Source organism: Lycorma delicatula, chromosome 1 (genome assembly GCF_047948215.1).
Source record: "Lycorma delicatula isolate Av1 chromosome 1, ASM4794821v1, whole genome shotgun sequence".
NCBI lineage: Eukaryota > Metazoa > Arthropoda > Insecta > Hemiptera > Fulgoridae > Lycorma > Lycorma delicatula.
The window spans coordinates 27,407,132-27,422,717 of record NC_134455.1 but is presented as its reverse complement, the minus strand read 5'-3'; the positions used below and the strand labels follow the sequence as shown (position 1 = coordinate 27,422,717).

Genomic DNA, 15,586 nt, shown 5'->3' with positions numbered 1-15,586 from the left:
TGTAGGAAACTTGGAAACCTATAGTTTTACAATTCTTTAATTTCCTTCACTCAGTTTGATATTTTAGTTTATAACCTCTTGCTAATAAAAATATAATTTAAAATAAAATGTTATTTATAACATTTTATCCCGGGTTCGAAACCCGGTCAGCCATGGCATTTTTCATACGTTACAAAATTCTATTCCCATATCCCACTCACAAGCTTAAAGCTTGTGTGGGTGATATCATTAAGCAAAAAAAAATTGTTCTAATTAAAGAAAAGCGTGGATAAGATAAGGTATGCTGTGTAATATTGGATAAGAAACAATTTGCAAATAGGGTTGAACCAGTTTTGATAAAGTTTACTGTTTAGTAAAAAATAAAAAAGAAACCATAATACAAATTATCTGTAATTTTATTAACAAAAATTGTACGTGTAAAGTATTAAATCTAAGAAAAAAAAAGTAAATACGTTTCATTATTTATTTTTATTTTACATTTGAAAAATTAAATAAAATCTAAGGTATCACAATATTTTTATTACACATAATTATTGCTATTATCATCAAGTTTTCATTGTGTTACATCCGACATTCCAATTAAAAGGAAAGAAAATTCAAGATATGTGCTTTTTAGACCCCAAGCTTTCATTTGCACGGCACATTAAAATGTTTTTCTCAGTAGGTAGTACAACCTTAAGCGTGATGAGATGTCTTTGTCGATATTTTCAAAATATATTGATCCTCCTGTGTAAGTTGTAAATACGTCCACATATTGATTACAGCGTGACTATCTGGAATCGGGATAGATTATTTATATTCATTGTGGTAGAAGCTGTCTAGAAAACATTGTTAGAAAAAAAGGTATTGCCTATTGTACATTGTTATAAAGAACCTGGACGAAACTAACACCTGGCTGCACAGGATTCCTCATTCTGAAGGATTTTCTGTATTCTCGACAAGCCACAGGAAAGGATACTCGCTGTTAAGTAATAATCCTTAATACAGCCTGCTTTCTTATAAAGGGGGCATTCTTGAGACCTTGCCAGTGTGAATCCTTACAATTTTCAGACTTTCAGCTTTAGTGCTTGCGCTATCATCATTACTCGTACAGCTACGACGCGCACAAACGTGTTCCTTTGTGCAACCAATTTTGGTGTAAACAAAACCCTGACATAGAAGCAGCGTCTGGAGTTTTGTATGTATGTTTGGACACGGACAGAGTGGTAGCCGATTTTTATTTACTCAGGAACCGTCGTAAATGTTATAATAAGGTAGTATGTTGGTGCATTAACACCATTCTCCTTCCTCATTATCCTCTGAACAGTAGTGACTGCCTGAGGTGACAGTTCTGCTATTTCTAATGGTTCACTACTAGCCTAGTCTGAGCAAATGACCATTTCCTTGCTAAAATTTAGGATAATATTTGCTCCACCATCACTTCGTCTTTCTATGGATCTATGGTGGGCTAGATGCCTCCGACTGTGTACATCATCACTCACCTCAATAACAGAACGCCACTCCTAATTGAGTCCGAAGAGTCACAAACTATAACAATGCAGTTATGTGTTAAGAAAGGTGAAATCTTTGAAATGATTAACCTTCTTCCTTAAACTTGACTACAATAAACTGTAATATAGATAATTTAACAATCATTGCTTTATGTCTCGTTTCAAAACCTCCAGACACATATTTTTAAGCTTCCGGTTTTATTGGTTTTTTCAAAATCAACAATCACGGAAAGATTTTTGATTTGTCATTTTGATTTTTTGATTTTTGTCATTTTTGGAAATGACATAGGTTTCCTTCGAGTACCGGTAACAAAAAAGAACACTCAAGCAGAACATGCGCATACTGGAGCTAGAGCTTCATTCAACCGGGTTCACCTAGGTGTCCTGCAAACATCGAGGGTCATTAAGTAATTTCCACCTACGTAGTTCTTCTTTTTCTTTAGTTCACTTCTTATTCGCCGGGGAAAGTGTGAATCTAGTTATTTTACCCAAAATTAACGTGTTATTGAGTTTTGGAGCAGCCCATCGGCAGTAACTAAAGTTCTGCAATCAAAGTAAATTGAAAAATCAATCACAAGTTTCGAATACATAACGGGTTTTCGCACGTAGTTTGTCATAATGTTTATGCTTATACTAAACAAAGTAATACTTAGGACACTTCCCTGTAGAACTCCATTTTCTAGTGTTAAACTTTCAAATATCGTCAATTCAACTCGAACTCGAAAGGACCGAGTACTGAGAAAACCTCTGATAAATGCAACAAAATTTCCTTTTATACTCCATTCATGAAGTCTATTTAGGATTCCTCTCCTCCACCGACATGTCGTACTCCTTTTGCAAATTAAAAAATACATCAAGCAGTCGTTGGCGAAGTAAAAAAGCATTTTGAATAACAGCTTGCAGAGTAACTACGTGATCAACAGACGACATATCTTGGCGAAAACCACATTGTTCTGTGGAAATTAGAGCGTTTCTCTCTAGGTACTACACCGGAGGACAGTTTACTATTCGTTCCATCACCTTGCATAGGATACTGGTCAAGGAGATAAGAGGATAACTTGCAGTGTATCGTCAAATGGTTTATCTTTACTAGGTTTGATTACGAAAAAATCACCAGTGCTTCTGATCAACAATCTGGAAACACCTGGTCAGAGAATATCTATTATATACACAAAAGATATCGTAGTGCAGTATCTGGGAGGTGTGATAACATACTGATCCTGATTTTATCATTTCTGTTGGAGGTGTCACGAGAATTATTCAAGGCATACCTTAGCTCATTATCAGAAAAGGGTATGTTTAATCCACTTTGCGAATAACCAATCACGAACTGGATATTTTCTTCGTGCAACTTAATCACACATTCAGGTCAGTACGATGATGTAAGTGAAACTGTCCTAAACGACTTAATTTCCAAATGTGTTCACTACAACAATTGATGTGATAACGAATATTCCACGGCTATCCAGTTCGATCAGCTATAGTGAATGTCCCGGCTTTTAACGCAGTTCATTCAAATCCTCATTTACACTTCATCTACATTTTACTGCACCTATTAGTAACTTTGGTCTCCTTAAGTGCGTCCAGAGTTCCTGTGTTTGTGTCGATTCCCAGTAATTTTTTGGCTGTTGGTAGTGTGTGTACCTTCCAGCAGTATCAAGGCTTCGCTGATTATTAGACTGTGGACACAGTTAGCGCTTATCAATTTTAGCCTTGTCATTTCTTACTTCTACGGAGGTAAAATTTACACGTCGCGTACCCGCCTCATCGTGGCTGAAAGGTCTTACGACTCCTGGTCGTAAGACCCTGTAACAAGCAAGAAATCTCCCTATTGCTGCTTGCGCTCATTTCAGAGCGGGGCCCGTAATCTGTGGTTTCGTGCCATACGGTAACGTATTGTACCCAATCGATCCAGTAGCGGCTAAAAGGTACAAAGAGTGACAGTGGAACACAGAAGGTCCCCATCTGCTCATGCTCGGTGCGGGCAGACGTCACATTTGTGGGTTTGCCCAGAGTTTTCAGTTAGCAGGAAGACGGCGAGAATATCTTAGTTCTTGTTAATCCTCAGGCAATGTAGGGAATCTTCGGCTATGTCAGAATTTCAGAAGGTCCGCAAATCCATGCGGAAGCGGAAGCCGGAGCCTGTGCCATCAAGCTCCTCTGAGAACGATTTCAGTGAGATAAACACGTTGCACCCACCCGGGCCAAACCCACCCCAGCAGTAGAGACATTCAGGAAAGCGAAGGGCAGACCTGGCAGTCCAGGAAACCCTGGACCGAGTCATCAAGGAGTCTCCGGCAGTCCAGAAGCTTCAGGTTAAAGTAGACCCTAAGCGGTTAAGAAGTCCCCGTGTCATTGTGTATGATATAGAATGCAGCCTCTCCGATGACGAGGTTCTGTCTCTCATCCGACAGCAGAACACTGACTTGGAAGAGGCTACGTTTAACGGTCAGTGTAGGCTCTTCTTTAAGACTGGTAAGCGTGATGCCCCACGGTATCACGATGTGTTCGAGTTAGGGGCTGGTCTCCATCAGAAGTTCGTGTCGAAGGGACGAATCTTCGTTGACTTCGTATCCTGTCGCTTCAAGAAGTACCTTGATGTGCAGTTTAGTAGGTTTGGCCACAGGGCCAAGTTCTGCACGTATGCGTCTGTCTGCCTTTGTGGCGAGGAAGGCAATAAGGTGACAACTGACCGTAAAAGAAAGAGGCTCCATCTTGCGTTAACAGCAAAAGGTTCGCAAACGTCATAGGCACTCAGTTAATAGTCAGGAATGAGGTTGTTACTTGAGAGCGGTTGAGATGTACTTCACCTCTCTCGATGATTAGGCCAAAACACACAAAATGAAACGCGCAATCAAAGTATTGCGCGTTTACATGCACAATAAAACAATCACAAAAAGCACAATAACCATGCTGTGTTGGTGTATTACTGTTGTTTAATTTTTAATTGTTAATATTTAACATCTAACTGTTTACTGTTTAATTATAAATGTCCCATCCGGGCGCTGATAACGATACTTCATTGTGTACCCAGAAAAAAAAATGGTATAACAAACTGCATACATAAACCATGCATATATGTTAGTTTTGTTGTAATTTTTTTTTTCAATTTACATTGGATCTAGAACTTCAGCTACCGGCGAGAGACTGCTCCAAACACGATAACCCGTTTAGAATCCTGGAATCCTTTAGAATCCGTTTAGCTATCTGTTTGGCCTTCCCAGCATCGTCAGTATTTTCATGCGGAGCTGTATGTTATTAACAAGGCCTTAAATATACTTAGCTCAACATCCCGACACGTACTTGTCTGTTCAGATTCCATGAGTGCCTTAGAGGCGATTAGTGACCTGTACTCCAGATACCCTGTTGACTGTGATATATAGTCTTTTTTTCGGAAATGACTCAGCGTAACAAAATTATGAGCCTCTGCTGGATGTCTACTCATATTGGAATTTCAGGCAATGAGCTCGCTGATCACGTGGCAAAAGATGCTTGTATGTAATCTAGTTTTGTTAATCTGGTTGTTTCGAATGAACTTGTCGGTTTTCTGAAGAGTGTGGTTCGTGATGAGCGGATGAATAAATGGAGTGCTACGATCAATAATAATCTTCGACCAGTTAAGAACTCCCTGGAGCTCTTCATTTAGGAATAACCGTCATGAGGATGTTATTATTTGCCGTTTGCGAATATGGCATGCTAAAGTTTCTCATGGACACCTCACGATTCAGACCGATGCACCAGTCTGTGGTCACTTCGACTGTCAACTAAGCTACACCACATCCTTCAGGATTGAGTCTGTTATGCGGCATTGCGTCGGAAGTTTAGACTAACTTACAGGGCTAACTCCAGCATATTTTAGAGCAACAATGAATCGGTGTCATCTAATATCTTACGATTTCTTAAGGTAGTGCATCTAGATCCAAACATTTGATTTTAATTGTAATGTTTTCCATTCATGCCTTATGATGTACGGCAATTTTGTTGTTTTATGTTAGATTTTTTCTTTTTTTCTTTTTGGTTTCAGGTTTCATTTCGCTTATGCGTTTTACATCTGTTTAATTTTTAGGTTAAATTTTAATTGTTGAATTTTAAATATTTAATACAGTGATTTTGTGTCCGGGCGCTGATTGTGTAGACGGGCGGGAGTCTCGTTTTGTGCCCAGGAAAAATCTTTTAAAAATTGTCAGTTGAATTCCAGGTTCGTCAGTTCTTTATTTTTAATTGACTCAAATGGAATATCAGCGGTAGTGTTTTTTGGTTGAATAACATCACAAGAAATATCTCTATCTGACTCAGTTATGTACAACAGTATACTGTCGGTTTGAGAATCATTATTATCATTATCTGATTATGAATCTAAAAAATCTATTTCTCGACGTAACTGTCTTTTTGTAGCAGCGGTTGTACAGTGAAACACAAAAAAAGTTTTTATTTTCAATAAAATACAAGCAAAACTGGAAAAAATTGAAACATTTTAAAATATAGACTGATGAAAATAACGTAAAATACTCGAAATATACTGCACTAATAACAAATAACAGAATTACTAACTCAATGTAAATAAAGACAACACATTGCTCAAATAGAAAATGGTTATAAGAATCAACATTAATTGTAAGCACATGATTATGTTCGCTACAAGTGAGATCTGCAAGATTTATTAAAGTGGTTCACGGCAAAGCTGTTGCACCAATTGGGAAATAATGTCATAAATGCAAGTGGTTTCACGGTGTGAGCCACCGCCCAACATAATGACTAATTTCAGTGGTTACAGTAGGTTAGTTGCCCCTCAAAGACTTAAAAGCCGCTAATTTATTTGCAAATGGATGTAGTAGTATGAATTACAGCATCAATGTGTAAAGGTTTGTGATATATGTTAAAATCAAATTTGTTATTGATTTTAGTTATATTCAAATATAAAAAGACAATAGAATTATTTTGTTCAACCGCCAAAGTAAGAGGTATATCTTTGTGTAATGTTTCAGTAAGATTCAAGGTATTGTGTTAAAATTAAAAATAGTGTGTTCACAACGGAATGCAAAGTTAGCGGGAGTTTATAGATTCTCCCTTCGGATCGCAGAACCGGGACAGAGTCCCTTGCTGCTGGATGATTCAATCGGGCGTGTTTTTAAAAGGTTTATTTTAAGTGACGGGTCTAATTTTTCAAGTTTTGTCTTATTTAATATTTAGTATTTTTAAGGACGGATTTAATTGCATTCCAATCCGTTGTTAAACCAGCGTTATCGAACCCATTTTATGGGCCGACCGCGGAAGGCTAGGCTTATGCAACCTGTCCTCCCGACGTAATTCCCCTTCAGACCGTCCAAAAAGTCCAAAAGTCCTTTCTGTTCTAATGCTTCATAGGCTAGCAGGAATACGCCACAACGGGGCACTAACTATATGGAGGGAGCAATGCGCTCCTTTTTCCGGAGGAGTCGCAATTGCTGATTTATGTTAATTTATATGTAAGTTTTAAAGGAAGGGTTGTGTAGAAGCTCTTCATCCACTTCTGTTATGGCTGCCTTTCAGGACGCATCTCTGATGGGCTCTTTTCCGGACTCCAGTCCGTGATGTTGGGACGAGTAGAGGGTCTTCCTTTTTCTCCCTCTTCTTCTTCCGACATTCTTCTTTGGCCTGCACTTTCCGAGAATTGGTAGTAACCGAAGTTACATACCATTAATCCGAAGGGTATTAGTATTCCCGAGGCCCCGAAGGGCTGAACGGGGGAAAGTGCAGGTTTCTTCTTTCTTCCATGCTGTCAATGGCTGCTGGGCGTTCACAACGAACTATAAGTCACGCTATATAGTACCGTGCTAGATCACTTTTTCTGGCTTTATTTCTTCATCTCGTTCAACACGACTTTTTCTTCTCTTTCTTTTCCTTCTTTTATTCATTTTTCCTTTTTTTTATAAAGGTGGATATTGACCAACCAAAATACACCCCTTGCTACCTGCCGTGAAAGAAGTAAATTTTTCCTATTCGGTAACTGATAATAAATATTGGAATAAGACTATAAATATAAATAGTTTTATTTATTGCATCCAAAAAATATAGAAAAGACCAATAAAATTATAATTTCTCAGTCAACAACTACCCAACTGACAAACTTAACTCAAGAACTGCCTAATACAAGTTCATGTTCATTTTTTTTTTAATCATAATACAATTAAAGTATAATTAATATGTTTAAACACCAAATAAAACTTACTTTTCAATTTGTTTTTAGAATTTTCTATTGGAATTACATTTGCTAAATGTTTACCATTATATCTCATCATTTGGGGATTTGTTACTTAAGTATTTCTTGATTTAACTAATTCAAATTATGTCTTAACGTAGGCTAATTCAAAAATGCCATTAAAATTAACAAAATTCATTTCAGATCTCTCTCAAGTTTTGTTTTTTTTTTACAAATAAGTAATAAGAATAAACAATTGATTAGTATGGCAATTAAGTATTTTCAGTTATCTGAATGTTGTCACATTAATTTTGATATTATTCTGATTTTGTTTTAATATGTTGTCTATACAATCCAGTTATGTACAGAATAAATTTTGTTTAAATACGTATTCACAACATTGATGCAAGGAATAAATTTGAAATTTCTCTGGGATTTAAATACTTTGAAATACAGAATAAACAGTCAAAATCAAGTTGTATTTCATCATAAAATTTTGACTGTAGAATATGTTTTACAACTAATCCATCCAAATGTTTCACTAAATTCCTTTGTAGTTGTTTGGATTTGTTCCTTAGTAATTTTCCATTAATTATTTTTAAAAAAATTGGAAAAAGTTTTTTAATTTGGGAATAAAATTTGAACATATATCCAGACTTTTTTATAAAGAGAAACTCGTTTAATTTTATTTGCTTTAAAATGCATAAATCATAAAATGTAACATTAGTCATAACTTTTGTCTGTTGCATTTGTTTCAATTCAGTTTTACATTGGTCAATAAATACATTAAAGTCACTTGAACTGATGTGATAAAAGACATCCAATTCACTTGACTCGATTAAAACAAGATGTTTAATCATGGATATCACACTTTCAGAGCATCCATTACTAAGAGCTTTCTGCAAAGGTGTTTCTTCATTTATATTTCTAGCATTAATGTCAGCACCATATAATATCAATAAATTAATCACATCTTCATCATCAGCAAAGTGAAGAAGGGTATTTAATTTTTTATCAACACATTTTGTATTTCCTCCTTTTTCTATCATTGATTTAATCATATCAGTATTTTTATGATCAATCACAGCTTTCATTAAAGGACTAAATCCTTCATTGTTGACAGTATTTATAGAAGCACCGTGGCTGATTAATGTACTAACCAACTCATTGTCTTGAATATAATGTAACACAGTATTTCCCAAAGAATCTCTATTACAAATACTGACTCCATCACAAATAAGCATAAAAATAAGTTCTATATACTCATCATCATGCTCAGCTAAGTACATAATTATTGATTTCCCACTTTTGTCTGTTGCATTATAGTCATGTACGCAATGGAGAAGTTTTGCTATAAGTTTTATATCTTTGTTTTTTTCTATAGCATGCATCAAAGGTAGTTTTCCTTCTTGGTCTGTAATATTAGTATCAGCTCCATTATTTAATAGTTCACAGATAATATTTCTGTTACTGTTGCAAATATCTAGGGATAGTAAAAATGGTGTGTTATAATTTTTATCTTTTATGTTAACGTTTGCACCATATTTTATCATTTCACTGATAACCTCCATATCATTTTTGTAATAAAATGCAGATAATAAAGGAATTTTATAGTTTCTATCGCATTTATTGACATCTGCTCCATTTTGTATTAGTGAAATTACAATGTTTTTATTTTTTTTATTTTGCAATGCGTAAGTCAATAATGTACAACCACTTCCATCCACTTCATTCACATCAGCACCATTATTGATAAGTTCTTCTATTATGTCTTTGTTGGAGTTAAATTCTACTGCATAAAATAATGGTGATTTACCATTTTTGTCGCACACATTAACGTAACCTCCATGGCTGATAATATTGCTGATAATTTCCTTATTTAATTTAAATTGTATTGCGTACATTAATGATGTTTTTTTATCTTTATCAGGTTTATTTAAATCAGATTTACCATGGATAAGTTCAAGAATTAATTTTGAATCAATTTGTTTAGCCAGAGCATATATTAACTCAGTTTTCCCATCTGGATCACAAAAATTAATGTCAGTATATTTAGTAATAATTTCCATGATAAGTTCTCTATTTGTATTATAAGATAATGCATACATCAGTGGTGTCATAAAAAATTCATTACTTATTTTTAAATCAGCTTTATTATTTATTAATGTATTCAAAATACTTTTTTCATTATCGTATTTTAAAGCATACATTACTGGTGTCAAAAAATGTTCATCTTTTTTGTTTAACTCAGATCCAAAATTAATTAAGTCAATAATAATTTCTAAATCTCTTTTATTTTCTAAAGCAAACATCAAAGGAATTTTACCCATATTATCAGATATATTTAAACCAGCTCCACTTTGAATCAAAACTGTTATAATTTCTCTATTACAATTATTTGAAACTGCATACATTAACCCCGTTCTACCACTTTTATCTTTTTTATTAATAGCCACACCCTGATTTAAAAATAAGTGAATAACTTCTAAAGTACTGTTAGATTTTAATGCATACATCAAAAGCGTTTGGCCATTATTGTCACTTATATCAACAGCAGCTCCATTACAAATAAGTTCAATTATGACCTCATACTCAAAACCATTTTCTACTGCATACATCAAAGCTGTTTTACCCATTTTATCTCTTTCATTTATATCTGAATTTTTGCTTATAATTTTCATTATAATACATACAGTATTTTTATTCTCTAAAGCATACATTAATGATGTTTTATTTTTATTATCACTTAAATTTATATTAGCACCTTTCTTTATAAGTTCATCAAAAATTATTTTGTCATTTACACCACATAATGCATATAATAAAGTTGTTTTACCATAATTATCACTTAGATTTATATCAGACTGATAAAAAATTAATTTTCTTAGAAGATAGATATCACAAACGTTTTCTAAACCATGCATTAAAGGAGTTTTTCCGTTTTCATCAACTATATTTACATCAGCTCCATTTAGTAAAAGTGTATCAATAATTTCTGTTTTACAGTTATACTTTAAAGCATAAATTAGAGGTGTAAATCCATTGTTATCCACTGAATTAACAGAAGCTCCTAGATTAATAATTTTATTAATAATATTTGTCCCAAAATTTAATTTTAAGGCAACCATTAATGTAGTTGTACCATATTCATAGACCAAATTTATTGAAGATCCGTTATTAATAAGTTCTATAGAACATTCCTTATGGTGTCTATTCATCAAAGAATAATATAAAGGCGAATTACCACATTTGTCTGTTACATTCACATTAGACCCATTGTTTATAATTTCTCTAATTATTTCTTTGTTATTACAAAATATAGCTGCATATATTAAAGGAGTTTTACCATTATTATCAGTAACATTTACATCTGCTCCTAGTTCAATAACTTTACTGATAAGTTCATTATAATTATTATTTTTTATTACATACATTAATGGTGTTTCTCCATTTAAATCGCATACGTTCACATTTGCTCCATTATTGAGAAGCTTTAAAACTATTTCCTTTTCTCTGTTGAGTTGCATTGCTACCAGCAAAGGTTTATCACCATATTTGTTGATGAAATTAACATTAGCACTATAATTAATTAGTTCGGTAATGCATGCAATATCACATGAGGTTTGTAATGCATGTAACAATGCTGTTCTACCATTACAATCTGCCACATTTACATCGGCTCCTCTACTTAATAATTTATGAATAAATTCAACACTTTTATTTGAAATTAATGCATGCATTAATGCTGTTTTACCACGTTTATCAGTAGAATTTAAATTGGCACCATTATTGAGAAGTTCACTTATGATATCTTGGTTAACTGCTAGCATTAATAGAGTAACACCATGACGATTCACAGCATTGGCATTTACACCATATTTTAACAATAATTTAATCATTTCTACTTGACTTACTAAGTGCAATAATGAGTCATCATTATCATATGTCTTAGTAACACATGCACCCATTTTAATAACTTCCTCTACAAAATCAACATTCTTACAACTCATTATCGAATGAAGTAACGGTGTAATACCAAATCGATTAATAGCATTAATATTTCCACCTTTTAATAATACTTGTTTTAAAATATCTATGTCAAAATCTTTATTAATAATATGGGTAATTATCGATGTATTTTTTTTTAAAACTTGAGATAAAACCAGTTTTTCTTCATCAAAATAATTTAACAAAATTTTCATCATTTCATTACTTTTTACTTTATTAAGTAAGTAATAAATCTGAAAATGTGTAAGCCTTATTTTTCTTTCCTCATGTAATAGCATTATTACATTATTAATGTTGTCTTCTCTGATTGCCTTTACAAGTATATCATAACACATTTTGAAATAAATAAAAATAATAAAACTCAATAAATTTATAGAATACCTTTTTATACAGCCATATGAATAAAACAAATAAGAATATGAATTAATTTTAATCTTTATCTTTTCATGAAAATAACTATCAAAATAAGGGTTTTGTAATTTGAACTTCAGTCGTAATAAGTGTCCATCAATTAGTTAATATTTTTAATGAATTACTTAGTTACTTTTTGTTCACTTAAGGAATTATATTCAAAGATTTTAGATTAATATAATTTATATATATCCTGCAAAAATATAAAAAAATAATTTTCAAAACAAAGAAGTCTTGAAAATTAAATTAGAAATTCAAACATCTTCCTTCAATAAATAATGAATCAAAATATAATTAATTATGTTCATATATTAAGTAAGATTATATATGCATAAAAGAACCTTATTTGGCCAATATAATGTAGACCAAACTTGCCTTGGATAAAAAGTAACTGTTAAATATGAACAATTTTTGAGTTATTCCACAGAACCTTGATTATGGAAGAAACTGTACAATTGCACAAGTAAACAAAATTTTTGTCACAAGTAAAAATTATTTATGCAACATTTTATGCTGAATTAAAAAGTTTAAACAGAATTTCTCATTAGTTTCTGTCTTTACATTGATTGAGCTGCAACACCACGAACATGTAGTTATCCTACGATGACAATATTCAGAGGCTTCAGAGACAGTGTATGCATTATTCGGCCACAAACATGCAGGTATTATGAGATAGACAAAATATCTAACTTATATACAGCAAACGATGATCAATTTTTTTTTGTTTTGGGCAATCCACCAGGTTTTATCACCGTCTACCCAAAAACATAACTTCCATACCGCAGATTAAATAACATGAAATTTAAGAAAAAAATAAATAAAAATATATAATTCTTTTTTAAAATAGACAAAATATATAATTTTGAAGTATAGGCTTATGAAAAAAAAAAAACAAATACTATTCAAGAACCTCAAACAGAAGAAAATTAATAATTTTATGTTAATTTTAAAGTGGATACTTTCTCCATATCTGCTTCATTTACGAGGGATGTTCAGTAATTAACGATATATTGACGTAGAGAAAAAAATATTCATTCAATGACAATGGAACCTTTTGAGCATCAAGTTGGGAACACATTTTGAACAACCTTGCGAACAGCTGTTTGATCCATAATTAATCTAAACGTAACCTCTTTTGTTGATTACAGATTGTCAGCTCCGCTTGAAACGTGTACGCCGGAAGAGAAGCAACGTTCAGTGATAAGATTTTTGCTATCAGAAGGTGTGAAACCGGTGGAAATTTTTTCAAAAATATTGAAGCAGTATGCCGAAAAGTGTTTAAACCACAGTAACGTGTATAAGTGGGTGGAACAGTTTAATTCAGGCGGAACAAGTGCGACTGATCTCCATCGCTCTGAAAGACCAGTTGAAGTTTTGACTACCGCGCTGCAAAATCACATAAATGAACTTATTCGCGAAGATGGCGAGTCAAAATTTCCCAAATTGCTACTTTGTATAATATTAGTATTTTAACCGCGCATTCTATCATTCATGCCGTGCTGAATTATCGCAAAACATGTTCGAGATGGGTTCCGAGACAGTTGACTCTAGCCTATAAAAAGAATGGGACAACCGCTCGAAAAGTTGGGTTGGGAGGTGTTACTATACCTCCTTACAGTCCAGACCTGACCCTGTCCAATTCTCATTTGTTTGGCCTGATCAAAGCCTTGTTACGCAGCAAGAAATTCGATGACAACGAAAAGTCAAAAAAGGGGTATATGAATAGTTCAAACAGCAAGGTAACGACTTCTTCGCTGCGGGAATCAGAAAGCTCGCAGAACTGTAAGACAAGTGTCTAAATGTTGCTGGAGACTATGTTGAAAAGGAGTATAAGTTTCATTGTCATTGAATAAATCGCCTTTTCTCTACATCAATTTGTCTCGTTAATTGTTGAACGTTCCTCGTATTAATGCATTTTATGATGGTTGCAGAAAGATATTTTCTCGACCAAGATACTAAAATATACAATTTTCGCAACCACAATACAAGGAAACAGTGGCCGAACGTGAAACATTCATTCTAGGAAAATCAAGTCATTCACGGTTACGACGAATTTTTCCGTTGCCTTTCTTAACTCGAATGAATAACCAGCGAACTATTTTCCATTACTGAGTGGGTAACTCTGATTGTAGTAACAGAATTATAATCGATCGACGGAAATTCGTTACCACAGTCCGGTTCAGAAATGAGTAACACATAGTAAGCATGTAAACATGTATACGCAATCTGTAATTCTTAACGAGAAAATAGTTGAAAAAAGGAAAACCTCAGTTATTTTACAGATACCGATAGAAAAAATTACGCAAAAATAAAACTTCAATAACTGGATAATTTCAAAGAGTAGGAAAATTATATAATACTGATAAAGTAATAAGATTTCTTTCTAAATCATATGTTGTCAGTTAATAGCACTTAGCGTATTATTATATTTTAATTTATTTAAATGCATTTTAATACACGCATAGGTAGAGCCTAAGTTTTTTGTCGAAGTAATCATTTTTACTTTAAAAATAGGATTTATTACATTCATGAAAATGCTGTTCTTTAACAGAAAAGATCCTCACAATATTTTGTATTTTTAATATTCAGTTTAGAATTATACTTGATAACAATTACTGCCTAATAAATATGAAAGAAGTAATAAAAAAACGAATCAGATACTTAAGAAAAAAAAACTATTTAATTTTAGTAAAATAAAAGCTATTTAGTATAAAAATATTTGTTCTCAGAAAAATATTTCCGACATTTCTTAACAAGAAATGTAGTTTTCTTCCTCCCTTTAGTCTTATTCCTTTATGAAAAAGCCATTTATGATCAGCGAAAATAAAAAAATAAAGTTACATAACAAATCATTAGAAAAAATTATTATTTTAATAATTATAATTGCAAAATATTTTTTATAAAATAGACATCGATTAACAAATTTATTTATTTTTTACTGAAGTTAATACGTTGATGCGAATAACAATGACTATCTGACTTTTCTCTAATTTGAATAGCTGCAAAAAATTACTAGTAGAAAATTATTTGAACCCGAACCTTTATATGAAAGGTACCATCATACCATGAAAGGTACGTTACCATACCACTAGATACCTATTTTATTTTTAACAAATGAAGCGGTAACTATTTTTTATTGCATAAGTTACCATTCTAATTTAGAACAGGTGTTAGTTTCAACTGTGACTTCCATGTACTTTGCTAAAAATTTGGAAAACTACCTGCATCAGTATTATTTGGTCCAAAAATGTCAGCGTAAATTTTGCGCTGTTTTGTACGAGCAACGAACAAAAAGGATTTTTTTTTTTAAATAACAGACGCAAGCACAATAGACATTGACATTACAGTAAAGATTGTAAAATCTTTAAAAAAATTAAATAGGCATTGAACATGATATTTTTACGACTCATTTAAAGTAAATCTACGAATACTTGATGTATTTCTTAAAAAAATAAATACTGTTGAATTTCTTAAATACTGATAACAATTCCAAATAATC

The 15,586-nt window shown here is 32.8% G+C and overlaps 1 protein-coding gene across 1 annotated transcript; it reads right to left on the bottom strand.

The window, feature by feature from the left end:
• Positions 1 to 1,220: 1,220 nt before the first annotated feature.
• LOC142317450 (uncharacterized) lies at positions 1,221 to 11,678 on the bottom strand. Its single transcript, XM_075354016.1, has 4 exons — positions 11,423 to 11,678; positions 10,362 to 11,329; positions 8,403 to 9,542; positions 1,221 to 1,358 (listed from the first exon to the last, which is right to left on the bottom strand). Exons 1-4 carry the CDS (start codon positions 11,676 to 11,678, stop codon positions 1,221 to 1,223), a joined length of 2,502 nt encoding a protein of 833 aa, XP_075210131.1.
• Between the last annotated feature and the right edge of the window lie 3,908 nt (positions 11,679 to 15,586).